This window comes from Alternaria triticimaculans, assembly GCF_023758025.1.
Source record: "Alternaria triticimaculans strain BMP 0046 chromosome Unknown scaffold_3, whole genome shotgun sequence".
NCBI classification, from domain to species: domain Eukaryota; kingdom Fungi; phylum Ascomycota; class Dothideomycetes; order Pleosporales; family Pleosporaceae; genus Alternaria; species Alternaria triticimaculans.
Genome location: NW_026055960.1, coordinates 993,852 through 1,018,596, shown reverse-complemented (window position 1 = coordinate 1,018,596; position 24,745 = coordinate 993,852). Strand labels below are relative to the sequence as shown.

The window sequence follows — 24,745 nt, the reverse complement described above, 5'->3', positions numbered from 1 at the left end:
TGAGCATCGTTGTGCCCTGCCACGCGTTAGCTTTCCCCGCATTTCTGTGTTGGGATGTGGGTCCTAGCCGGCGACGCGGGGTGTGCATATCAGCAACGCACTTGCCTCTTTGCATAAGCAGACCTCTCGTGCTTTTCCCTCTTTTCGACTGACAATCCGAGCAGCAGCCATGAACTTCGTGGACGTGCAACCAAAGTCGTTCCTCGATTATGCCTGGACGTCGCCATCTTCGGGGGCGATGGCAGCCACCAAACCGTCCAAAACGAGTCGGAAACAGAACAGATGCTGCGACCAATGTCGAAAAGGGAAAAGAGCGTGCGACGCCGCAATTCTAGAAGACACTCTTTTAGAAACGAGCAAATCTGGAGCAACCCCTACGGTGTTCCATTATAGTGGTAAGACATGCCTTCGTCGCTGGTACCTAACGCGCAAGCTAACCTGTCAGACGTTTATGGGCCGCTAGCTTCGTGCGGTAATTGTGAGAAGACAAAAAAGAGCTGCACATTCGAATGGCTGCGCTCACAACGCGTATCGCAAGCTTCGCAACCAGCGTCGACAACTTCACCGCCAGCGAAAAGGCGCCGCACAAGAAGCAATTCGACCAGCCGAGCACAGAAGCCAAACCTATCGTGCCAATCCAGCGCAACCGTGAAACTAAAAGAAGACCGGCATCCGCACGGCGATGACCTTCTGTCCCATACCACGCCCGTGGAACTGGGCGTGACGTTTGCAGATTTTCCGTGTGGCTCATCCATGTTCACCACCGATCCTACAATCGCATTCTTTGAAGAACCATCGCAAGTATTCGAGAAAGAAGGAACCGGAGATGAACCAGAACTCGCTGGAGGGCTTGCCGAAGAAAGCTGGACTATACTCGGTTGCGACTCTGGCAGAGGCTCGTCTCTGAAGACAACATCGGAGATCAGCGATGATAAGCTCGAACGCGACAGCCCCTCTGAGAGTCAGGACACCAGCAGCATAAGTCCAAGTATTCCGCCTTCTACCATATCGGATGGAACGATCGCTCGTACTAGTCTCAAACGGCGACGCTCTAGCTCCTCAGCATCAATCTCAAACGGTGCGCAACCTTACCCAGTGATATCATATGCCAGCGATCTTCTTTCATCAAGCAACAATGCGTATCTGACTGAAAGCCTGCTGAGGATCTATCATGATAGTTTCGAAAACGCACTTGCATGCTGGGTCACAGAAAGAACCTGTCCCTACAGTGCAAAATCGGATAACCTGCTAGCCACAAACGCTAAGCCTGATTGGAATCGAATCTATCACAGAGTGGTGCGCCTCGATAGGCTAGCTTCAGCCATCAGAGGGCGCAAGCTTACTCAAACGGAAGACCGCGCAGCATCTAGAGCTCTAGACTTGGCGGTCTTTTCCTTCGCTTCACAATGGGCACAGTCCAGTCCCAGAAGCAGAACGAAGTACCCGTTCCACAGCACCTCGACCGATGGTGGCAGTAGCGTTTTTGATAGTATCGAGGACGAATGCGCACCGGCTGGCGTGAACTTTGATCGTACCCTGCAGATATCAGCGTGGCATGAGGCCCGCAATGCACTGCAAAAAGCCGGTGAAGTGGAGTCCTTCCGGGTGGTACTTGCACAGATCATTTTCGCCCTGACACAACGGCCTGTGGAGGCAGACGGGGCTCAGGATGAGCAGAACGCTCTTTCGAAGACCGAACTACTGGCGACCGACGCCTGCACGGAAGTCCCGATGGAACAGACCCCTATGCTTTCGACCGATCAGGACGTCGATGAGTGTGCAGATCTGATGTCGAAGTTGGATCTCGCTATTGAGTCCGACGGACCTCCTGTACATCTTGAATCAGGCCTTCGACTCATTCACTCCTTGAGGTCGCGCATGACCATGTCGAGAGAAGCGCGATACAGCAACCCCGGACCAGGGCGCTCTGCACGGCAACGACGCTCGCCCGTTGTGCGTCTTGAAGACGCCGATCGTGCGACAGTGGACCTTCTGTTCTGGGTCGGTGTCATGTTCGACACGCTATCAGCAGCCATGCACAAACGACCACTGGTGGTATCGGATGAAGATAGCGATGTAGTCATGAGCGAAAGCATGCAGATTGAGCACTCGGCCCAACAAGCGGCAACACCTTCCTCAACAGACGATGGACTGTGGGACGACTACTTGTTTTCTCGGCAACAGCAGAATCCAGAACATGCGCCCACAAGATGGCCATGCTCATTCGATGAAGCCGCAGCTGCGTTGTGTGACGCAGCCCCGGTCAAGGTGTTGCTGTTCAGAAGAGTCTGTCGGATCCAGACGCTTCTCACAAGAAATGCACGAGGCGCGAAGGTCGAAGAGGCTGTCAGTGCCGCAATGGACGTGTGTAACCACTGGGATGCGCTGTATGCGCCCTTCGTCCGAGACTGCATACAGAACCACGACCGCCTTCCACCGCGCGTCCAATCATGGTACGTATGCGTCACCGGACACTGGCACCTTGCGACTCTCCTTCTTGCGGACTTGATGGAAGTGGTAGACGAATCAGAGCTTGGACTTGAGGAAGCGACACATCAACGGAATATTAGTGCCTTCATCGCGAAATTTCGCGAGAACCAATGCCGGGTCCTGTCAGACCTAGCGAGCTGTGCATGCCCGCGAGAAGACGCATCATTCGCACAGTCCGAGTTCCATTTCGCAGTCAACGAAGGCGCACTGCTGACGGAGCCATGGACTGTAGTGTTGATTCGCGCGTTCGCCAAGGCAGGCGTACTGTTGCTTGAGTCAGATACTCTGCTGCCGTCAGACCTGGATCGAGAGGATGCTTTTCAGCGCGCTGATGCTTGTATTAAGGCGTTATGGTTTTTGGGTAGAAAATCGGATATGGCCCTTTCGGCGGCGAATATCTTGGGAGAGGCGTTGAAGCTGCGACGCAAAAGTGCGCAAGATCGGGTTAGCGATATGAGCGTCTTTTTGGAGAGTGAGCTGTGGCATGATTTGGAAGGGGCGTTCGAGGTGGACTGTGAACTATAAGCCAGCCACAATGTACTATTTCTGTGACCATGATGCGCAATTTGACAAGATGAAGTGAAAGAGTGAGTACTGAGATGGATTGAGCTTTGGAGGATGCGCGAATGGCGCTTAGACTGAAAAGGCAAATCACGTGTTCTCGCGTCGAGCAATGGAACTTTGGAAGGAGCGATAAGGAGATTGGACGACGGTCGACCGCGCCACATTCCATTGGTACGACTGCTGCTGCCATCTGGACCAGCGTGCGATGTCCAACTGAGACTCGCTACATAGCAGATGTGCCCACCGTCTACCTAGCATCAGCTGCCCCAGCCCGCCATAAAATCCTCGCCAATCGCGCTAAGACGCGTCCACGGATGCAACGGTCTGCTAGCCGACCTCCCATCTTCCCCACACCCACGTCATGGGCCTTCCAGCGTACGCCTCCAGACCAATTGGGATTTGAGCTCCTACTGATACCAGAACAGGTTATGGGACACGATTAAGAAGCACGAAGAAAGCGTACCCGTCGCGCAGCTCGCCGAAGAGCATCACCGGCGTCATGGCAGATCACTCCGCATTGCTGTCGACGAGGCCGATTGGCGCTTCAACAACCTCACGGTGCAGCAAGTTTACACTATACGGGAGAGTAAGTAGTACACGTGTCGTGTCTGCTCTTGCTGACAGGACCAGCCTCCAGCGAGTACGCCTACCAAGGCATCGAGAAAGCCATGTTCTACCGTATCTGCCGCCTCCTCACCCTAAACATTCAGCTCATATTCGTGTTCGATGGTCCCGGTCGACCTTGGAAGCGGGGAAAGCGAGGTGGGCAACGGATAAACTACGAAGAGCAGCGCTTGCTCAAGGAGATGCTTCAATACTTTGGGATCCCATACCACGAGGCCCCGGGGGAAGCAGAGGCAGAATGCGCCCGTCTGCAGATTCTGGGCATGGTTGACGCTGTTTGGTCGCAAGATTCTGACTGTATCATGTTTGGCTGCACCCTCTGGCTACGCGATCACCGTGTCGCGAAAGAAAAGGGCACGACAGACAGGTCCAAGGAGAACACCAAGAAGAATGGGAAATACGCCAGCGTTGTACGAGCACACGATCTGAAAGAGAAATATGGCCTAGACCGAGAAGGACTTGTGCTCTTTGCCATGCTTGTAGGTGGGGACTACGACGTGAAAGGTCTACCACAGTGTGGGCCGGCTCTAGCCTTGCAGGCAGTCAAGCAAGGACTCGGTCGGCGGCTTTGTGCCTGTCGAGATCAGATGGAGTGCGGCATGTGGACTGTGGAGCTGGCCATGTTCCTGGAGCGGAGTGCTCGCGGGCGCGCTATCGAAATCCCGCCAGCCTTCCCAGACTTCAAGACCTTACAGAAGTACTACAAACCGAAAGTCACCAGCGACACAGATTTACTTAGCAAGTCGCGCCTCAACCTTGACTATCTTCGCCCGATCCAGGAGCTGAAGTTGCTTACACTTACCAGCGAGCGCTTCAACATATGGGGACGTTTATACATGAACTGGGTTGGGCCTGTGCTGCTGACACGAAGCCTGATAGCAAGAGATCCATCTCTATCGCAAGAACTGGTCCACGGCATCAGGCTCACAAAGCAAAAAGCGAAGAAGACCGACAACGAACTGACCATGCGCACTTTCGAACGTAAGCTTACTTTTTCACCCTTTGGCGTCACTACCCTGAGCAGAGCCGACTTCGAAGGTGAGCGCTTAGGGTGCTGGAATGGAGACAAGCAGACCTTGTTTGACCCAGAGCATCGTGTCGAATGCGAATATCCCGAGTACTGGCTGCGTAAAGTTCTTCCGCCGGACGTACTGGAACCGCCCCCTGCACCACCAAAGCGTACGCCAAAACGCAAGCGACCAATAGCTGAAGTTGGGGAAGACGCCGAAGCCTCAGGCACAGCTAAGCGGAAACGTACGAACAAAAGAGACGATATATCCGCTACCCGGGCTACATACAGTGCATCCCCCAGGAAATCCAGAGGACCAGCTGCAAAGGCCAAGTCTCAAGATACGCAAATGACGCCCACAGCACAAAAGATCTTCGATTATATTGCACTCTCGGACTCTGAAGATGAGGGTGGGCTTTCTCTACCAGCCAACGCTCGCTCTCAAGAACCTGCATTGAATCAGCCGACGACATCTCATATCATCGATCTTGGTTCGCCTGAGCCGTCAGATCAGGAGAACGATTCACCCGTTTCGGATCCTTTCCGAAACCCTGTAGCAAACACATTGCCATTCGATATCCCAGATGAAGAAGACGAAGAGCTGCAGTTAGCTTTGCGGCTAAGCATGCAAGATCAAGGCGCCAAGATACCCCCAATACAAAGGCCTTCCACTTTACCGTCTTCAAATCGTGGCAGATACGAAAGCATCTTCGCAATGAGAGAAGCCGGCAGAGATGTACACGGGGCCTCTGTACCTGCTTGGTCGCTTGATGAAGCACTGAGCGCGGCCGTGCCCTCCAGAGCTTCTCAAAATCCCCGACGAGTGGAGAATGAATCGCGCATATCAAGCATGCCAATGAGGGGTGTTCACGCAGGTCTTATAGGAAGGGAACCAGTCGACCTACCTGACTGGTCGCGCCCTCCCCCGCGCGCTAATCTATTACCAGTGTCTGCAACGCTACCTTCGAATCCAAATACAGAAGATCAAGTTACACCATCTCCTGCACCTACCGCAGCTGAGATACGCGCTGCTCGGCTTCGACACTTCGCAACGACACCTCCCGACCCTGCCAAGGACGCAAACGAGCCACGTACTTCTTCGTTTGCTGTCATGCCAAACAAACAACCAATAAGTACTTATAAGGTACCAGTGGGGGTTGAGTGTATTGATCTGACGGATGACTGAGCAGCAGATTTGTCTCCACTCATCATTCACATGTTATATACCAAGTACACCCACTGTTACCACTGTTATACGAGCTATACACGAATAAGTGAAAGCTGTGTCGGTTGAATGCTTACATACATAGCATCACACATCGCCTGGGCTAAACAGCTCGAAGGTGAATGGCTGTGGCTACTGGACTCCTTCTGCGATCATTCAATGCAACCAGGAATTCTCCTGTTCGTTGGTGGCAACGCAGAGCCATGGAGGATAAATGGGCTACCCAGTAGTCTAAATGCGTTTATACAACTATAGACCTCAACCGAACATGGACTCATCATCTGCCACATACCAAGACGTTGTTGACCGCGTACTCGCCGTCTCTACACCCACGGAAGCACCACGGGATGAGCCGACGTGCTTTGTCTGTGGTCGAGAATATGGAAGCATCGGTGCAGGCGTCGAGACACACCTGGACTTCCTCAGCCAACTACCGGGAGCATACAGGAAGACCTTCCTCGAACAAACTGTCGAACCAATCCGGACACCATGTGGACATGTCTTCTGCCTTTCTTGTCTGAGTGTGTGGTTCAAAAGAAAGCGAAGATGTCTTTGCCCCATGTGTCGCGAGCCGATTGAGATTCCCTTCCTCTATGAACTAGAAAACACAGACGACGGTCGACGCGATGTCGGCATCCAGGGCCTCTCCCTATCCCTGCATATACCAACATCTCTGGCAAAGGAGACGTACCGCATCATTAACTTGCAGACTCGAGAACTGCTCACCACTACCGCTCCGATGCCGTTCCAGTGGAATGCAGAAGCCATGATCCACGATTTGCCCATTATGATGATCAACGTGGCTCGTCGCTTCCATTACCAATCGTTGAGAAAAGCGGAAGGGGTGCCTAAAGATCCTACTTATATGAAGCGACATAATCCAATACAACTCGTAGCGACTGAACCTCGGTTCAACGATCTCAAGTCTCTCGGGCGCCCTGACGCACCACTCGCCAAGCACGCAGATGCTTTTGAGATGTACCGGCTCGTATGCGACCGTATCAGGGATCTGGAGGGCACAGTAGGTGACGGCTGCGGTCGATGCGCAAACTGGGAGGCTCTAGCGCGGGCATTGATGTACAAGATCGTTCGAGAGAAGATGCCTCAGACCAACGGAGGTGTCAGTCGGATACGTTGGCGGCACTATGTGTGGTGCGTGATCAAAGCGGTGTTTGTCTGGCAAGCGTACTGCGAGCGCGCACGTATGTTGATGTGCCTGCGTACACAGCAAGTAAACGTTGATACTACAAGGACAGAGGAAGGTGTCCGAATGTATCAGGTGGGCTGAGAGGAGTTTGGTAGTATAAAGCTATGACTTAGACATAACATGTAACATTTCTCGACACTCGTTCAAATTTGGTCACTCAACGTGCCATGTATGATGTGCGTGATTTTATTTCTGCTGTGTGAATCTTGTGAATGGAAGTTTGAGCCCCGGCCGTCCATTTACGGATTGGTCACACCTTGACCAAAGATACAGCACAAGTCTTAATACTACGCGAATAGGCTTTCTGTCCACGCTCGTTCCATTTCCACCTTTCTCGCGCAGTGAATCCCAGTAAGCCCATCCGTAGTGTTGGGTATGCGCAGGGAAGTACCACTTCATGTGGCCTTCATCGGCGATTGTAGTATTTTGTGAAGCCGAAGCCAGCATGCCTGTCGGAGCGTCCTTCAGACGTCGGCATTGCAGCTCGAGCCAGAACACCGTTACGATCTGCCTACTGCCTGTGTCTCTTTTCGCAAAGCTGACAGCTGTGACTTGCTGCCATTTCAGCGCCAATCTTTAAGTATGCAGTCTCCCTTCATCGCGGCAACCCATTCCCAGCAGCACCACTCGCACCACTACCCCCACTCCCAGAACTCTCGCCGCCCCCATTCCCCGTCCTAACCCCCATCCTCGCACCGGGCTGCCTGGCCAAAGCCAACCTCAACGGCTCCTCTCTTCCCTGCCCAACAATCCCACCACCGCTCGCAACCGCCGTTCCGCTGCCACTCCCGCTTCCGCCGACCATAGGGCCTCTCCTCAGTAGTTCATCAAGACCTAGATCCCGCCATGTCGGCTCCTTCCTTGTCTGTGTCGCTCGCTGGATGCCGAATGCGGCGTGTTGGTCTGGGACGACGTCGTCTTCGTCTTCGGGGTTTACGGGTTGGAGGTGCGGCGGGATGTAGATGTCTTCCGGGGTGAGTTGGGAGGAGGTGAGATTGGTGAATTGCTCGAGCAGGTCGGCGTGGTGCGACGAGTGCATGTGGAGGTAGGTTGCTGTTGAGTCGCGCGTCTGTGGGGGTTAGTATGGGGTTAGTTTCCAAGGCGAGAGGATCTTCAATTACCATTCTGAAGTTGCGCTTCGGGTTTACAGGTTCGGGCAAGGGTTGTGTAGTATATTTTTCGCTCTGTGGTTGTACCGTCGTGTTGTGCTGGTCAATGTTTGTAGACGCGGAATCGCGCCGCGTTAGGACTGAATGGCGCACTAGCCTAATTTGGATGCCTTTGAGGATTACGCATATTATGCCTTAACCTCACTCCACCTCAGTGATCTTCTCTACAACATTATCCGTGAAATATATCTCCTCAGCTGCTGTACTGTGTGTGTTCTAGGGGCGAGAGGATGATTGATGCCTACACACTCGACTACACACGAAGCCCCTGTGCGCCGGATCAGTAACAGCACTATCAGATTGCCGATCGGTTCATCGAGTCGATAGAGGCCATTTACTCCGTCTTGTCATGGAATAAAGAAGGTTTCCTCAACTGTCCGCGTCAGGGATGGTACCAAGCTTCCAATGAGTACCCGGTACCTACGTGGAGAGGTAGTCACGGATCATTCGCTTTTGGAAGCATACCTACCTCAACCAAGATGTCATCTTCGCGTCCCGAATTTTGGATGCAACGACTCAATGAAGCAATAACACAATCCTGGACGGCTATAGTGATTCACGATGCGCGTTACTAGCAGCGACTCGCCCTGTTTAGTTTGCCGAGGCCTACTCCGCAACTCCACGCTATGGATAACACGTCATAAGACCCGAACAGTCTCTGTCTCTAATCCACTAACTAGCACCTCCTTTCTGCGAGATCTTTGTTCCCATCTTCTCGTCAAAGTTTGCCTATTTCGAATCCTCTGAGCATTGCAGGATATAAGACTTCCAGTACACTATTCACCGAGAAAGCACCGTTCCGCATTCAATCACGATGGCCGAGGGACGCTGCAACTGCGGAAGCATCAAAGTTTCCATGCCTTCCATGCCTGAGCAGTCCGCTATCTGCTACTGGTATGCATAATCACTACAATCTACACCGGCATCTTCATACTGACCGTAGAAGCGCCAACTGCCGCCGCGCAGGAGGAAGCATCGGATCAATCGTATACATCCTCGACAGTCCCCAAGTCACAATCAACGATCCGAACAAGTATCTCAAAGACTACCGGGACAACGACACGAAGAGCGGGAACCCTATTACTCGCCAATTCTGCAGCAACTGCGGGTGGTGAGTTGATGGCCCATGTAGCATTGGGGAGAAGTCTAGCTAACTAGATAAAGCCCAATCACGTCTGTACTGGCTGGCGATAAGATTGCGTTGAAGGGTGGACTGTTTGATAAGATTCCCGCTCCGGGGTTCAAGTCTTTTGAGCAGGAGGAACCGAGCTGGATGAAAACTGTCTAGAGCTGGCAGAGAAAGACACGATTGGGAGCTACACATCAACAGCTGATGCTATACGAGCAGAGATAACTTGATACTTGGTCCCGAGAAACGTGCCATGCTAGACTTCAAGGCCTTCGGCATATACTCAAAACCTGCCTTTCGACTTCAGTTCGTAGCCCATCCAGTGCATCTTCTCTCGATAAGGTTCTTTTGCCTTTGATCTTGTTGTGGCCATCAATGTAATACATCGAGAACCCAGGCCGGTCGACATGCTGCCCTATCACCAGGTACACGGTCTGTGGGTCGAACGTCGGGTACTGGTGAGCGCCGACGATGAAACATAGGTTCGCTGCTGAAGCTCAACAACCGGCCCATACCTTGTGGTAAGAGCAACAAATGAGGGATAGGGGAGTTAGCGGAGCGACTTACTAATTAGCTGTTTCTTTTCTAGAGCCGACATGTCTGTTTCGATTTTCATGAGTTCAGTAAGGCGAGCACGGAGCTCTTCATTTGCTGTAGGGTTGGTCATAATCTCGCTCATCGTCATTCGGTACAGTGAACTGGTTTACGGAGAGTGGCGGCTTGGCTGCGTTCTTATATCGAACCCGGTTTGCTACTTGACTTAGGTGATGCTAGCAATCTTCCATGCTTGTCGCACGTCAAAATATGTCAGATATTGTGTCCAGGAACGAGGACTACGTCTTGTTTCTCATGCAAGAACTTGATTGCTACGTATATTAAAAGGCGCTTGCTGAAGCTAAAGATTGCTCTGTACTCGGTGGCAGTCCGACTCATTACTCGGTATGACAGATCCTCCATGGCATCGTTTCTGGCGTTGGGTTGGCCGGCCCAAGCCAGGACCACGCTGTTGGAGCGCGACCCGCATGATGCAAGTATCGCATTAGCTGAGAAGTGGGTATCAAAACACCATGAATGCCATACGACAAAGTCATGGTTTGTCGGCTGAGGATCTCGTTTAGGTAGAGTAGGAAGGCGCGATGTTCTCACGCCTCACGTGCGCCAGTCAACCGACTCTCCCGGCGCTGAAGCTAGTCCTCCCCACATCAAACCACTCTGCCGGATCATCTATCTCATCAAACGACGGTAACAGCCCCAAACCTCACTGGCCTCATGCATTCCCAAGACAATCTAGATGCAGGCGCAACGCAACCGCCAAGCAGCCAGCACGTTTCAGCAACAGGGGTTTCGGAGATCATTACTCGTGATTACTCGTGAAACGTGGCTTCCCATCTCGCGCAATTAATTCTTCCGACGTCGAAGATGTGAATGTCTGGCTTCTTTGATCTTTCTTTTCTTTTGGCATCAATTCGGACATAAAGATAAGAGAGTGAAGAGCTTGGAAGATGGTCACAGCAACATGGCCGCGGCGACGGCATTTGCCTAGTTACTTCGCCGTCTCCACAGCACTTCTATGCGCATCGACTGCCAGAGCGGAACTTTTCTACACTGCACGCAGTCCCGTTGTTCAAGATGGCCTTATCAACAAGCCTGCAACAGTTTGCCCCGTGGCTCAAGATGGCTACACCTCCGATACCTTCCCATGGACGCATCACCCTACATGCGTAGATGTCGTGCTACCGGGTGAAGCGAACGAGAACACAGGATCAGGTGCTCATCAAACATTCTGCGCGTACACCAATGCCAACTACAACAACGGTCGCGGAATCAGCTTTGTTGTGAGCCCCGAGGTCGCGGCTAGCGTGACGATGGAAACGTTTGGCATGAGCATTGGGGGCATGGAAGGCCAGGTGGGGGAAGAGATGGGTATGTGGGAGGTAAAATACGCGGGAGAGAAAGGCAAAGGGTTGTTTGCAAAGAAAGATATCGCCGGGATCTTTCCAGGCGAGAGCTTGATTGTGCAGACTCCTGTGCTCTTCATCGCTAAACAAATACTGGAAATTCCGGAGATGCCGAGGCCACAGCTCGTGTTGAAGCAAGCAGTCGATCAGTTGCCGACAAAAACTAGAGAGATGGTCAAGAAATTGGACGTCAATGTGGATGGCACTGTCGAGGACATTGTCACGACGAACGGCATTGCTGTGAAATGGCCATGGGTTGACGAGCTGCCCCAGCTTTTGGCAGTTATTCCCGAGGCTGCGGTAAGTCATGACCGATAGACTTTCCTTTCAATATATGCTAATCTCAACATAGCGCATCAATCATGCTTGTCGACCTAACACTCTATGGCGTTTCGACGACTACACCCTCTCATTTGAAGTCTTCGCTCTTAAGGACATCAAGCCTGGGGAAGAGATTACGAGAAGCTGTAAGTAACCGTCCGCCGAAGAATTCAACGGAAGGACGTCTCTAATCACTACATAGATGGCTTTGAAAAACGTGCTCGCCGGCGTCGCGTGAAGTCTATAGAAGCAAACTTCGGTTTCACCTGCGCCTGCCCTCTATGCACCGCAGACGACGACGCAACAATGGCATCCAACGACCGCCTCTCAGAGATCAAAGCGCTGAAATCCGTTCTACCCACCGACCCAGAAGATTCACCACAGCTCCTCGGCCTTCTCCCCAAACTCATCGAGCATCTGGAAGAGGAAGGTCTCCTAACCGAACTACCCCAGTACGAAGAGATCTTAGCGTACACGTGGAGTAGTTTCGGGATCGAGGATCGGGCGAAGCACTGGGCAGGGAGGGCGCAGAAGCATTGGGCTGTTGTAGCAGGTAAAGAAAGCTGGGAGCAGAGGAGGTGTGGGGAGTTGGAGGCGAATGTTAGGGGTCATCAGACTTGGATGACGTGGAAGGGTGATCCTTGGGAGGGTGTTGGTGAGGGGCATCCGTGGGATGAAAAGGAAGGAGATGGGCATGAGCATGATCATGAGCATGGACACGAACATTGAGTGTTGTTGCTGTTGTTCAGTAGAAAGAAGACGAAGTTGTTTCGAAGAGACAGCTGTCACATCTGTAGTCTGTCTTGGGCTGTTATATGTACCATTTAGTATCTCTGAAGCATTCGTTGATGGTATCATACAAGAACAGTATCCCTTGTATACATCTCTAAGCTGATACGATCTTACTCAAAGAACTTATCCTCGCCATGCACACGATCTAGTTTCCAAACAAGCGTCTCAATTCCCGTCTCGCCCCAACTACCCTCGTCGGCAGCCTTGCTCACACCATCACTTAGCGCCTTCGCAACATTTCCATCCGATGGCCCCGCGAACTCATGCATAGCTATCCAGGTCGACGGCTCGGGATGGGGTTCATCTGTCGTCGGCAAGCCCTTGAAAACACGAGACTGCGCATTCGTCCTCGCGTAGAGGAGTTTGAAGCGCAGTGTTCGCATATACTGCGGGGACGTTTCGAGCGTCGAGATTTGCTAGGATATTAACGTCAGTATCGAGTCTACATAAAATACTGACTGGGGTGGTACGGGGGTTACATACCTTTTGGAAGAACGCAGTGACCTGTTCTTCTGCTATCTGCTTCTCCGGTCGAATACCTGACGTGATCACATACTTCGGCCCACCTGCCTCCCATTCTCTTCTGTCCAGTGTCTTACCCACAATACCCAGGTAACTAACATCCATATCCGCCAAATCATAAATCACACCACTACCGGGTAGCGCACTACTCTTGAAGCCTATCCTTTTGAACTCATCACCCAGCGTGAATGCCAGGTCTTCCATGGGATAACAAGCCAGAAACGGCTTCGGGTTCTGCTCATTGCCGATCGAAGAGGACTTGTGAATATCGAGGAAGCGGAAAGCAGAGTCGACGCCGGATGTAGAGACTACTTCGGGGATGTGCTCGTTGTCGTACCAGGCGAGAAAAGTGGGCTCGGATAGTATGTCTTTGGCGGAAGGGGAGATGCGGGAGCGAACGAAGAGGATGCCGGGGCCTTGGATTGCGGAAGTAGACATGGTATTGTGTCTTTGAGGTGTCGAAGCTGAGAATTTGAGCTGTAGGATGCTGGGTAGAGACGAGTGGAGAGGCGATTTGATGCGTCAAGGTATGATGGCCGTCGATGTGGGGAGGTATATTGTACAACGTCATGCCAGTACAGAACGCAACGCAAGTAGTAAAACTTGAGTACCGGAAATACATTGCCGAAGTGTGGCTAACCGATACCCCGCCTGCATTTACTCGATAAAATTTGTATCTCTTCGCAATTCGGGGTGACGACGACGCGTCTTAGTATTTGTCATGCTGCCACCACCGTAAATGTACAAAGTCTGACAAGCCGTCTCTCACACGCGCTTTGCCTAGTACAGGATCTCCATGTCATCGAGTTGTCGATACGCTCCGTTCCTCACCCAGAGCTTTGTGGAGGTACTCAGTTTTCTCTTGGTTCTGTATCATGTAGCGGCTCCGGATGGTGGGCGCTGCATGTACGCTGAGACTGGCACTGCATTTCCTGCGTCCAAATGCCTCTCGAACAGGGCAAACATCCGAACTGAGCGACCGTACAGCATGTAGTGTGATTCCGGTTGATGGCGAATCGTGATCGATTCTCTTCCCAGGTCTGTAGTGATAGTCCCTATACAGCCAACATGGCTGGGTCGTTGGTGTTGTTGTAGGCACAGCTCGGCAGCTCCAACCCCAAGGTATATCACAGCTTTGGCTTCTCCGCCAGCAACTTCTCCAGACCAGTCTTGAGCTGGTCACTCATGCCATCCTTCCCAGGTCGGCGACTGTCGCGGTCGACGAAAACGTGGATGAACTCGCCGACGGCCTTGACCTCCTCTTGGCCCCTTTCGAAGACACCGATCTCGTATGTGACGGAACTCTTGCCAAGCTTGTTGACCCGTAACGCGAGGTCTACGACGGAAGGAAACTCGACTGGAGCAAGGTAATCGCAGTGCGAGTGTACGACGAGGCCGATCTGTGGGGAGGTAGGCGGGTGCAGTGAGCAGTGCTTGATGAGGTACGTGTTGACTACTGAGTCAAATCTGCTCATAATTAGTAAGCTTCGCTTGTAGGAGTGAAGAGACATACAGATAATAATAGACGCTGTTGTTCATGTGGTGGTACATGTCATTGTCGCTCCTTCCTACTGTCAGTACCGAGAAGAACCTCGCGCGAGGACACGCACCATCTTGTCCTGTATTCGAGTTGGAACTTGTAGTCGCCCCGTGTACGCGACTTCAATGCCTGCTGTGCCATGTTGACTTTTCTGGTTGTTGGTGTTGGAGGAAGACGCGTCTCGGACATGAAGATGGCCGGCTAGTTGGCTGCGTCACCCATCAGCCTCGGCTTGCGCAGCATGGATTTCTCCCACACGCACCTCAACCCCTCTCCCCCGCGATTCTGGCGCCCTCTCCGCGCATCCTCGCATACCTCGCCTCCAAGGGCCGCCTGCCTGTGCCCAAGACTCGCACAGGCTTTCCCTCCATGGCCCTAGTGCCCTCGCCCCCGCGCGATAAATACCCGCCCCTGCCCGACGACAAATTTCCCTGGAAGGAGCCGCCCGCCGTCGCAATCACGCCCTGCGATCCCTGGCCGCGCCCATACTACCTCGAAGATGGCCTGCGCAAGGTCACGCCCTACCACTTCACATACAACACCTTCTGCAAGGAGAGATGGCGGGGCAGAGAAATTCTCGACATCTTCGCTAGCGAGTTCCGCGACCGGCCCGCAGAGTACTACAAGCAGGCCATAGAAGAGGGTCGCGTCGTTATCAATGGCCAGCCAGTCCCGAGCACGAAGACGATAGTCAAGAACGGCGATGTCATATCCCACACCCTCCACCGCCACGAGCCTCCATGCACCGCGCAGCCCATTGGCATCGTCCACGAAGACGACAACATGATCGTCATCAACAAGCCCGCCGGCATGCCCGTACACCCCGCCGGCCGCTACAACTTCAACTCCATCATCGAGATCATGAGGGCCGATCGTGGCTATACCTGGAACCCGTTGCCCTGCAATCGGCTGGACAGGCTCACCAGCGGCATCATGTTCATTGGCAAGCACAAGCAGGCGGCAGAGGAGTTGAGCGCACAGATCAGAGGGAGGACGGTCAAGAAGGAATACATCACGCGAGTGGTAGGCGAATTCCCAGAAGGAGAGATCCTCTGCGAGAAGCCTATCTTACAGATCAGCCCGAAGCTCGGTTTGAACCGCGTGCGCGCAAACGGCAAGGAAGCGAAGACGGTCTTCAAGCGGTTGGCTTACTACCCACCCAAAGATGACGGAAATAATGGCGAGAAGCAGGATGGAGAGACAGGCCCCAACGGTCAGCCGTGGAAGAAACTCCGCGGTTACTCCATTGTGCGCTGCATGCCAGTAACAGGCCGCACCCACCAGCTCCGCGTCCACCTCCAGTTCCTCGGCCATCCCATATCGAACGATCCCATATACGCCAACCAGCGCGTGTTCGGCCCCGCCCTCGGCCGCGGACAATCCGAAGACGAAGACGACGAAGACATCATGTCCCGCCTCTCCCGCATGGGCAAGGAGGAAGTCGCCGACGCGGTAGCATACCACGACGAAATGGTCGATGCCTACAACAAGAGGAAAGCGGAGCGAATGACTGGGGAGAAATGTAAAGTGTGCGATACAGACCTGTATAGCGACCCTGGTGTGCACGAGTTGGGTATCTACCTGCACGCGCGCAGATACAGGTGTGAGGAAGGGAAGTGGGATTATGAGACTGGCTTGCCTGATTGGGCGTTGCCACCACCTGGATACGAAGGCCCTACAGAAAGCACAGCGGAGTCTGATCCTTTGGCCGTGGATCTCAAGAAGCTGGGGTTGGAGGACGATGAGCCCAACAAGGAGACACCCACAAACGGCACCAAGGATACAAAGGCAGCAGCTACTGCGTCAGAAGAACCGAGCGCTACCAGTGCAACCGCTTGAGCGTTGACGCATTGGAAATCGTTGTATATACACAAAAGTTCGAGCATATAGAAGTTTTGAGATACCCATCAATGTATTCTTACTAGCACTGTGTTGATGCTCGTCACTTGTTGTGAGGATATCGCTCCGTATGATTGAAGCTAATCTTCCTCATCGTCATCGCTTTCATCCATTGTATCTCTTCTCTTGCCAGGTACCCTCGGTTTGCGCTCAGTGAGATCTTGATCATTCTGGTCTTCACTTGCCTCATCGCTGTTCTCGATGTATTCGTCATCCTCATCATCGTCCTCGTCTCCGTCCCCATCTTCCTCCTCATCATCCACACTACCCGTCCGAGGCGTTCCCTCCCTCTCCCTCAACTGCGCTTTCAACCCATCCAGAATAGCGCCCAGCCTTGCTTTCAGATCCGGATTCCAAACCTTACTTATCTGGCCGTCCATCTCTTGGATCTTGCTCCTCAACTCTTCTGCTACCTTATCTTCCTCGTCATCTTCTTCGTCATTATCGTCGCCAGAAGCTCCAGGGCCGTCTTCGACCTCGATCTTGCCGCCGAACGCAGCTGCGAAATCGTTGGCGACTTTGCGTTGGGGAATAGCAAAGATGATGTTTTCGATAGATGGAAAGGTCTCAACACCATTCGATGGCGACTTGCTGTTCTTCTTGCTTCCAGATGAAGGAGGAGAGTTGCCACAACCCAACACCTTCGCAAAAGCCTCCGCCACGTCTCGTACTGGATTCCCATACGCTCCAACGCCCCACGCCCCAAGTACTAACCCCTTCACACCCTTTTGTTCCGCTATCCTCAACACACTTCTAATCTTGCTCTCTACAATCTCCCTATCTTTCTTGCTCAGTCTCTTCTCTTCCTCTTCCTCCCCTTCCAATTCGGGAAATCGTAGCATCCCTGCACTGATGACGTCGATGTACCAGCGTTCAGTCGGAGATAGCTCACCCGCGCTATCACCAAGAGGGAGAGCAGAGCGGAAAACGAGCACGTCGTGTGTGTATATACCGCCGTATTCAGGGAGGCGGTAGAAGGTTTCTTTGAGTGATGGGAGCAGGGTTGTGCGTGCGCAGAGGGATTCTTCCGCGGATGTGGCGCCCGTTAGGAGACCGCCACCTGGACGGAGGGGAGAGGCCATGTTCAAGATGCATGGGTTTGGTTGTTTCTTCGACGTCTGCTTTGATATTGTGGTCGTGTTGGCATCGTATGATGAGGGGTTGGCGAGCATATGTGCAGCTGTGAGAGCATCCGTTGTTATCATGCGTATGCATCGCGGTTTCCTGGATGGGTCCGGTGTTGATGTTGCAGCACTATCCAAGTTGAGGTTTGATAATCCTTCGTCGAGAGAATCATTGCGTTTCTTGCCTCTTCCCTTTCCCCTTCCTTTGCCAGCATCTCTCCCCACATCACCATTCCTTGCATCCCCCTCTTCAACATCGTCTTTCCCACCTTTTACCTTCCGCCTCCCTTGACCCTTCCTCTTCACATAGTCCGTATCTTCACCACCCTCAACACGTGCACCAACCCTACTCTTACTATCCTGCCCCACCGTGCCGTTCGGCCCCGGGTTCGGAATAAGCTCACTCCCGTCCGCACCTCGCCTAGCTCTTGCACTTGATGCCAATATTGCAGGAACGACTTTGTTCACCACGTGCCGTGCTTGTTTGGCTCGGATATCTTTGCGCACGGCGGGTGGCGCAAGACCCTGGGATTTTTCGGTGCGGCCCATGACCGCGGGATTGCGCGTATCTCTAGTTTTCTGGTTATGGGTGTGGAAACCTTCGTAACAGAAGGAGGCGACGTGACCAAAAATCCGAGAGGGTCTTGCTCAAGTCGTTGCTGCTATTCGCGAGTACTATGTTGGTTGGTCTGGTCGTCGCTGGTTGGTTGAGACTACCTAGGTATGACGTTTTTGGGCGGGTCTGGAGCTAGTGGAGCTAATGCCCTTCGCTCGTCGAGCTGCTCCCTCCTTGCTTTCTGCATGCACCACGATCTTCAGGCCCTGGTCAGGCGTCGGTGAATGTGTTGCGCATGTGCTCCTTTCCATTGCTCAGATCACACCCCAAGCGTGGCCGTGCTACTGACAATCCACTCGTACCATTACATTCCTAGGTCTCGGCTCAGTAGAGTAGGAACTCTTACATAATTGTAACAGATCTGCAGTATCTCAATGACTTTGACTCTCGTCAATCGGATCACGCAGAGCTCGATACGCGTTTGAAGGTTCAGTTGTTGAAGAAAAGATTGCGCGAATATCCACAGCAATGTGCCTAAAGAAGACACGATCTTCTTCCTTCATAGTCAGAATCTGGAACCCAGTTCACGATATGGAGAACAAAGCCGCTTCTGGGCCGTCTTATGTTGATTTACCTCTCAGCCCCCGTTTCTGAGAGGTAGTTCAGGTTCAACAGAACGCGCGTTCATCACAAGGTGGGCACTTCGCTCCGCCAATTTGTTCTCGAGAAGGAGGCCTCGCGATTGCATCATATGGATGAAGTGGGCACGACCCAGCTCAACAAGGGCAATAGAGTATACTTGCCTTCGTCCTCAACCACATTCTAAGTCTTAGCGTCACCGCACAGCTCTTGCTGAATTCATATAGATACTGCTTTCTCCTCTTTCCTCTATTGTTCTTCATCTCTTCTCTCTCCATCTATTACCAACAAACTGAACATCAAAGACAAGATGTTCTCTCTAGTCCAGTTTTTCGGACTTCTTACTATGGTGATGGCAACCGTCTTCGCAAACTTCGGCAACAAGTCCGTTTGCGAGCCTCTCTTCTCGGGCTCTGGCCCCAAAGTCTTCCCGGACACCCCCGAGGCTTTCCAGGCCTACACTCCCTTCTCCGATGCTGCATCATCGGCCGTCACTCCCCCTGGCTACGTCCAGTCTTACTCCAACCTCCTCACCACGTACGATGAACCATCACAGTTCGTCCACTACATGACTATGGACTCGTACGATGTCGACCTGTGTAAGTACGACTCCGCACTGGAGAGCATCACACCAACAAGTGCATCATGGCTTCAACAAGTTTACTAATTACTTTCAGGTGCTGCCGAGTGCGACAATGACGCCAAGTGCAATGCTTTCACCATCTTCTTCGAGCGCCAGCCCGCCCATGCTCCTCACGGCATCCATTGCCCCAACCCTGAGTCTACAACTTATATCAGTACGTGTCTTCCTTCGAAGAGTATGTGAGACATCAACTGACTTCCTGTCCACCTTCACAGAGTGCGACTTGTGGTCAGGCACCATCCTCCCCAACATCGCCATCAACGAGGGCCAGACGCGTGAGGACTTTCATGTCGTCATGGCCGGCGCCAATGCCTACGTCAAGGACGTTGTCACACCCGATGTCCCTGCCGGCTATGCCCTTGAGGCGTACGCACTCGGTGCTGCCATCGAAGCCCCTCTTGACTGCAACGGTGAGGACACCTACATGGGCATGAGGTACTGGCAAGACGGCAAATTCGATGCTCAGAGGTGCATCACCGCTTGCGAGGAGACCAATGATGCTTCGGGCCGCCAGTGCCACTTTGTCAACACGTACATGCAGCGTCGCAACAACGTACCCGTCGTCCAGCACTGCGCCATGTTCTCCAAGTACTGGCCCATCGAGTGAGTTCACCCACGAACTGTACCTACTGTGACCTTTCTCTGACTGAAATGCAGATTCGCTACCAACGTCGGCCAGCTACGTGGTGACGATGAGATTGACATCTCCGAGACTGATTCTTACGGGTAAGCCCTTCACTACATTTCTCTTGACATTCACTAACCCAGTCATAGTATCCGTCACATCATCGACGACTTCGCTGCCTGCCTGCCCAGCGACAAATCTGCCTCGGTCGCATCCAGCACGCTGGCGACCATGACTCGTGCCAAGAACGTGCTTGCAACGCCGTCTTCCTCCTCCTTCGACTACCCCAAGATCGCTCCCGAGACATTCAGCGACTGGGACCCCATCATGGAGACTACCACGTACACTACTCCCACCGCCACTGCTTCTTCTTTCACCACGCCCATCATCGCCCCGGAGACCTTCTCAGACTGGGATCCCGAGTACGAGACGGCCACTTTCGATAGGCGTCGCCTCTTCAGTCATCGTCGCCAGCTTGTTAGGCCCACTGGCACAGAGTTCATCACCGATGTTCCTGATTTCGCCTCGGCCTTCTCTGCTATCCCTGCTATCCCCACTGTCCAGTAAACTGCTCGCTCGCTCGACATGACTTATCATGTCAGTGGGAATGACGTCGCAGGTGTAGAGTCTGCTTGTCCGATCCTGCAATTTATGAGGTAGTGCGGACGATAACAGCAGATCTGTATAAGGACATGATCAGCCATCATGGTGTTTGAGCTTTTGGTCGTTGATTTGGTTCTATGGAGCATGGCCCACTTTGAGTGACATGCTTGAACCACACAAAAACATCAGAAAATAGAAAATACCAGAAAACAATGTAAAAATTAGAAAAACAAACATTGCCACCTTTGTGTCTTGTATCTGGTGACGTGATTATTCGTACGATGGAAACGAGGATTTGGTGCTGACACTTGACGAACTACAACATGCGGACCTTTTCGTGCAAGTTTGCAAAGTGACTGGATATCGTTTCTCGTCTGTAGACTTCATTGTGATGCGATACACTTCCGACCCCTGTGTCCAAATAGGCACGAAAGACTTGTAATGTGCAGAACTCCAAACCCCATATACGCACGAACGTCTACATCGCATTACTTCTTGCCATCCACCTCTCCCTCGCTCCTCTCATCCGTCAGCCTACTAATCTGACTAAGCGTACTCATGCGACCCAGTAAATCCGGTCTTTCCGCTTCCTTTTTGTTCCCAGCCGTGAGCGCACTCTTATCGCGATTTGTCCAGAATAGCCAGCTCTGGCCGTTGTACAAAGCAAGAGGGTTGGTAGAACTAGCTCTTTGCCCTTGCGAGTTCTCTTCGTCCTCCGGCTCAGCAGTAACAGTGTACGGCTCTTTGATTGGCGATGAGGCTTCAGATTGTGATGCACTGCGTAAAGATGTGGTGGTGCGGTCCATGGATATGGATGTCTTGGGTGTACCTGTGGGCTTGGTGTCGAAGGTGTCGTTCGTTTTCGTAGGATGTAGGACGGGGGATTCGTGGGGTGTGGAGTGAAAGCTCAAAGCGGCCAGCGACTTTCGGGGTGAAGCGCTGCGGCGAGGGAGGGAGTTGGTGGAGTCGAAGCTGGCGTGCGATATGCTCTGTCGCCATGTCATGATCCGGTCGTTTGGTGGTTGTGTAGATACACTGTCCCGCCGTGATCGGCTAGTCCGCGATATGATGCTGCTGGGTCGACCGATACCCGACATTCTCTTCATGGATGCTGTGTCCCACTGCTCGCTCAGCCGTATGCGCTTTTGGTGGGCACAGTCTTGTCTGAAAACCTTCAGCGCTCCAGTATAGTCTGCTGTAACGATGATGTTCCCGCCTCGATGTGCCGAGCGAGCAACGTATGCTGGGCTTTCCGCGGCTTTCTTGAAATTGGTATCTGTGGGTGCGGGTGTTGGATGGGCTGAACCTGCCTCTGTAGGCGCCCGCGACGAAACGACAGATTCGGCTTTTGACACTAGAGTGACCGGTGGCGGATTGCAGACGTCGAAGATGGGATCTTCCGATGCGCTGAGCAACTGCCGCGTCTGGATGGGTGCCATAACAGTACACGTCGTGATGGAATTATGAGCTTCGAACATTTCCACCGGACGATGATTCCTCTTCTCGCCCTCTGCCGTAGATGTAGTCGACCAAATGTACGTTTTCCGATCCTCGCTTCCACAGATGATGTGTCCACTGCTATCAGCAAAGGTAGCTCGTATCTGACTGCAGTTGTTTTCGTGACCACGAAACTTCATTTCTAGAGTCTTGTCCTTCATGTTGTAGATGCGCAGCCTCGAATCATTGCTCGATACCAAGAGCTTCATCTCGCCACTTTCGCTTCCTGGAGGCCAATATGTTGCTTGGATTCCAGTAATCTTACTGCCCTTCGCGTTCTGACCGCGAGTCGACTTTACGTGGAGTTGCGCCTGCCACTTCAATCCTTCGGTATCGTAAAACATGCAGAGTCCACCGAGGGTACCAGCTATACACGTCTTCCCGTCGGGTGTAAACGCCACTGATGTGATCATGTCTGGAACAGTGATCGAAAACGCCACGCTCTTGTCGGGTATGCTCCATAGTCGCAACTTGGCGTCAAGTGATCCAGCTAGGAAGAACCGATCGTCCGTAGGGTGAAACTGAATGGAAGGAACAAAGTCGGAATGCTTGAACGTGCATAGATTCTCGTCTCGGCTAACGTGCCATAGTCGAACGGTTTTGTCCATGGAAGAGGATAGCAGGAAGTTGTTCTGATAGGTGTCAGCTAATGCATCAATGCCTCACGTAAACTCGACATACCTTGCTCCAGCTCAAGTCCAGGATCGTCGACGTATGTCCTTGGTATTCGCGGACGGGCTTCTGCTGGAAGACTGGTGCGCTGAGTTGGGCATGCGGATCGCTCTCGGTATTCTCATGTGCGCGGCGTCCTTCTGGGCTGTCAATCACGGCCCACACCCGGATGACTCTGTCCTGACCGCCAACAGCAAGATACCTCCCATCTTTGCTGAACTCAACAGCCCAGATGGGATTCTGCGTAGCGGCCGACCCAGACTGAGGCGCAGGGTTTGATCCAGCAGCGGGGGGACTCTTCTTATCCGATCCAGAGCGTAACTCCTGCGCCAGGAAGACACGGTCAAACTCTTTCTCCTTCTTGAATTTTGTCCTCACTTTGATGTATGCCGGAGGATGTGGTATCTTCGGACTGAAGCTGACATTGTCGACATAGAGCTGGGCATCCATACCCTCTGGTCGTCGGTCGTCTGCCTCAGAGCCATTGTCGCTTGCGCCATCGAGGGTACTCTTCTTTTTGTTGCCTCCGATGAAGCGACTAAGGAATGACACTTTCCTACATACATAGTCAGCCTTACTGGTCACACCTGGGGCTAGCGTTGGCCATGGCGATCAGGCCAACAAGAGAGCGAAGCGGGAGCTCAGCCTCGATACGCGGGTCCTGAACCTCAGTACGAAATACGCGCTAACCCTTGGCATGTAGCCATATGACACTCCATGCGCTCAATTAAACGACCATGTGCACTTACTTCTTGTCTGCCTTACCCCCGCTTGTGTCGCGGGCCGTCTCTCCACTCAGTTTCTTGTCTGCGTTCGCTTCGTTCGGTGACGTTGGCGATTGGATCGGCTCGGTGTTCTGGGATCGTAGCTTCTGTACGGCGGGCGACGTATTCGTTCTCTGTAGGATTTGCTATACGATAATGCGCAATTAGCGTCCGTCTCCGCATCTCGAACCTTATGTGTACATACTTGCGAGAGCGGGTCCATGAGTGTTTCGGGCAATCTCTCTCCATCGCCAATGTATCCATTGTGTGTATCGCTTGCTGGTTGCGCAGAGGGTGTGGTGGGGCTTCGAAGTTTCGCGGAGAGTTTCTTGTTGGACAATGGGCCTGCGGACCCTGGAGTAAGCATCTGTCAAGTTGCGATGTGACTTGCGACAATGGGTGCTGGTGTGTGACGTACCGTCTACTGTGATTGAAGACGCGTTCTCCTGGTTCTGGAAGTAGGAGCCTTTGCCAACGGCAGGTGGGTCTGTCACCTTGATCTGGGGTACGGTGTCTGCCATGTTGACTTGTCACGAAGCGGCATGGATCTACCCCGGCGCCACCTCAAATGGTACTTGACACCCTTTGCTGAACACACGGATTTGCGTGCTGCGACTTGATTCAAGTGGTAATCATAGAATATGCACGCTGCACTAGAACAGCGATAGAGTCGGATTTTGTTGCGGAGGGTCGCGGATGTTTACGAGCTAGCCTGTCGTTGTCTGGTGCACCAATTCTGTACGCAAATGCAGGGACAGGATTACCAATATCCCCATAGCGCGCGATTGGTTATAAGCAAGTAGTCAAGTTGTCGCAAACTGCAGAGCTGAAGATGGCGCTGGACAGCCTGCAGGTATCCAGCTCGCTTGTGGCAATTCCACAGGATGGCAGCCGCGGGACGCCTCACGCATGGCTGACGTCATAGCAGGCGGTACCTGAGCGAATCCTTCCAAGGGCAAGGTTGCGCGCCTGGGCGGCGCGTAGTATCTGCAGAGAAGTCGCGCGCATGAAAGCTACTGCAAGTAATCCACGTGGTAAGGTGTATAGGCAGGTATCGGCAAAGCTTGGTTTGTTGAAGCGCATGCTGTCGCGTGGCGTGTCGGACCGAAGCTGCACGCGTTATGCACGAGCAACATCATCAAGACCTTCACGCGTCAATGGAGATGTGATAGT

At 52.8% G+C, this 24,745-nt stretch overlaps 11 protein-coding genes across 11 annotated transcripts; 6 read left to right on the top strand and 5 right to left on the bottom strand.

Moving 5' to 3' along the window:
- Window positions 1-753: 753 nt before the first annotated feature.
- J4E78_003023 (uncharacterized protein) lies at window positions 754-3,015 on the top strand (the record flags this gene model as incomplete). Its single annotated transcript, XM_049363666.1, has 1 exon — window positions 754-3,015. One exon carries the CDS (start codon window positions 754-756, stop codon window positions 3,013-3,015), a length of 2,262 nt encoding a protein of 753 aa, XP_049224331.1.
- A 353-nt stretch (window positions 3,016-3,368) lies between these two features.
- J4E78_003022 (uncharacterized protein) lies at window positions 3,369-5,298 on the top strand (the record flags this gene model as incomplete). Its single annotated transcript, XM_049363665.1, has 4 exons — window positions 3,369-3,376; window positions 3,480-3,640; window positions 3,685-5,216; window positions 5,272-5,298. The coding sequence occupies 4 exons, from the start codon at window positions 3,369-3,371 to the stop codon at window positions 5,296-5,298; spliced, it is 1,728 nt and encodes a 575-aa protein (XP_049224330.1).
- Window positions 5,299-7,714: 2,416 nt separating this feature from the next.
- J4E78_003021 (uncharacterized protein) lies at window positions 7,715-8,243 on the bottom strand (the record flags this gene model as incomplete). Its single annotated transcript, XM_049363664.1, has 2 exons — window positions 7,715-8,188; window positions 8,241-8,243. 2 exons carry the CDS (start codon window positions 8,241-8,243, stop codon window positions 7,715-7,717), a joined length of 477 nt encoding a protein of 158 aa, XP_049224329.1.
- Window positions 8,244-9,153: 910 nt separating this feature from the next.
- On the top strand, window positions 9,154-9,403 carry J4E78_003020 (uncharacterized protein; the record flags this gene model as incomplete). The annotated part of the gene is made up of 2 exons (XM_049363663.1): window positions 9,154-9,182; window positions 9,235-9,403. 2 exons carry the CDS (start codon window positions 9,154-9,156, stop codon window positions 9,401-9,403), a joined length of 198 nt encoding a protein of 65 aa, XP_049224328.1.
- Window positions 9,404-10,919: 1,516 nt separating this feature from the next.
- On the top strand, window positions 10,920-12,425 carry J4E78_003019 (uncharacterized protein; the record flags this gene model as incomplete). Its single annotated transcript, XM_049363662.1, has 3 exons — window positions 10,920-11,675; window positions 11,728-11,842; window positions 11,899-12,425. The coding sequence occupies 3 exons, from the start codon at window positions 10,920-10,922 to the stop codon at window positions 12,423-12,425; spliced, it is 1,398 nt and encodes a 465-aa protein (XP_049224327.1).
- Window positions 12,426-12,598: 173 nt separating this feature from the next.
- On the bottom strand, window positions 12,599-13,448 carry J4E78_003018 (uncharacterized protein; the record flags this gene model as incomplete). The annotated part of the gene is made up of 2 exons (XM_049363661.1): window positions 12,599-12,904; window positions 12,972-13,448. 2 exons carry the CDS (start codon window positions 13,446-13,448, stop codon window positions 12,599-12,601), a joined length of 783 nt encoding a protein of 260 aa, XP_049224326.1.
- A 689-nt stretch (window positions 13,449-14,137) lies between these two features.
- On the bottom strand, window positions 14,138-14,691 carry J4E78_003017 (uncharacterized protein; the record flags this gene model as incomplete). Its single annotated transcript, XM_049363660.1, has 3 exons — window positions 14,138-14,477; window positions 14,524-14,574; window positions 14,621-14,691. 3 exons carry the CDS (start codon window positions 14,689-14,691, stop codon window positions 14,138-14,140), a joined length of 462 nt encoding a protein of 153 aa, XP_049224325.1.
- Window positions 14,692-14,919: 228 nt separating this feature from the next.
- On the top strand, window positions 14,920-16,389 carry J4E78_003016 (uncharacterized protein; the record flags this gene model as incomplete). The annotated part of the gene is made up of 1 exon (XM_049363659.1): window positions 14,920-16,389. One exon carries the CDS (start codon window positions 14,920-14,922, stop codon window positions 16,387-16,389), a length of 1,470 nt encoding a protein of 489 aa, XP_049224324.1.
- A 140-nt stretch (window positions 16,390-16,529) lies between these two features.
- On the bottom strand, window positions 16,530-18,122 carry J4E78_003015 (uncharacterized protein; the record flags this gene model as incomplete). The annotated part of the gene is made up of 1 exon (XM_049363658.1): window positions 16,530-18,122. One exon carries the CDS (start codon window positions 18,120-18,122, stop codon window positions 16,530-16,532), a length of 1,593 nt encoding a protein of 530 aa, XP_049224323.1.
- Window positions 18,123-19,078: 956 nt separating this feature from the next.
- Window positions 19,079-20,603, top strand: J4E78_003014 (uncharacterized protein; the record flags this gene model as incomplete). The annotated part of the gene is made up of 5 exons (XM_049363657.1): window positions 19,079-19,367; window positions 19,446-19,565; window positions 19,627-20,014; window positions 20,069-20,137; window positions 20,186-20,603. 5 exons carry the CDS (start codon window positions 19,079-19,081, stop codon window positions 20,601-20,603), a joined length of 1,284 nt encoding a protein of 427 aa, XP_049224322.1.
- A 524-nt stretch (window positions 20,604-21,127) lies between these two features.
- J4E78_003013 (uncharacterized protein) lies at window positions 21,128-24,093 on the bottom strand (the record flags this gene model as incomplete). Its single annotated transcript, XM_049363656.1, has 5 exons — window positions 21,128-22,768; window positions 22,818-23,364; window positions 23,558-23,718; window positions 23,778-23,917; window positions 23,991-24,093. 5 exons carry the CDS (start codon window positions 24,091-24,093, stop codon window positions 21,128-21,130), a joined length of 2,592 nt encoding a protein of 863 aa, XP_049224321.1.
- Between the last annotated feature and the right edge of the window lie 652 nt (window positions 24,094-24,745).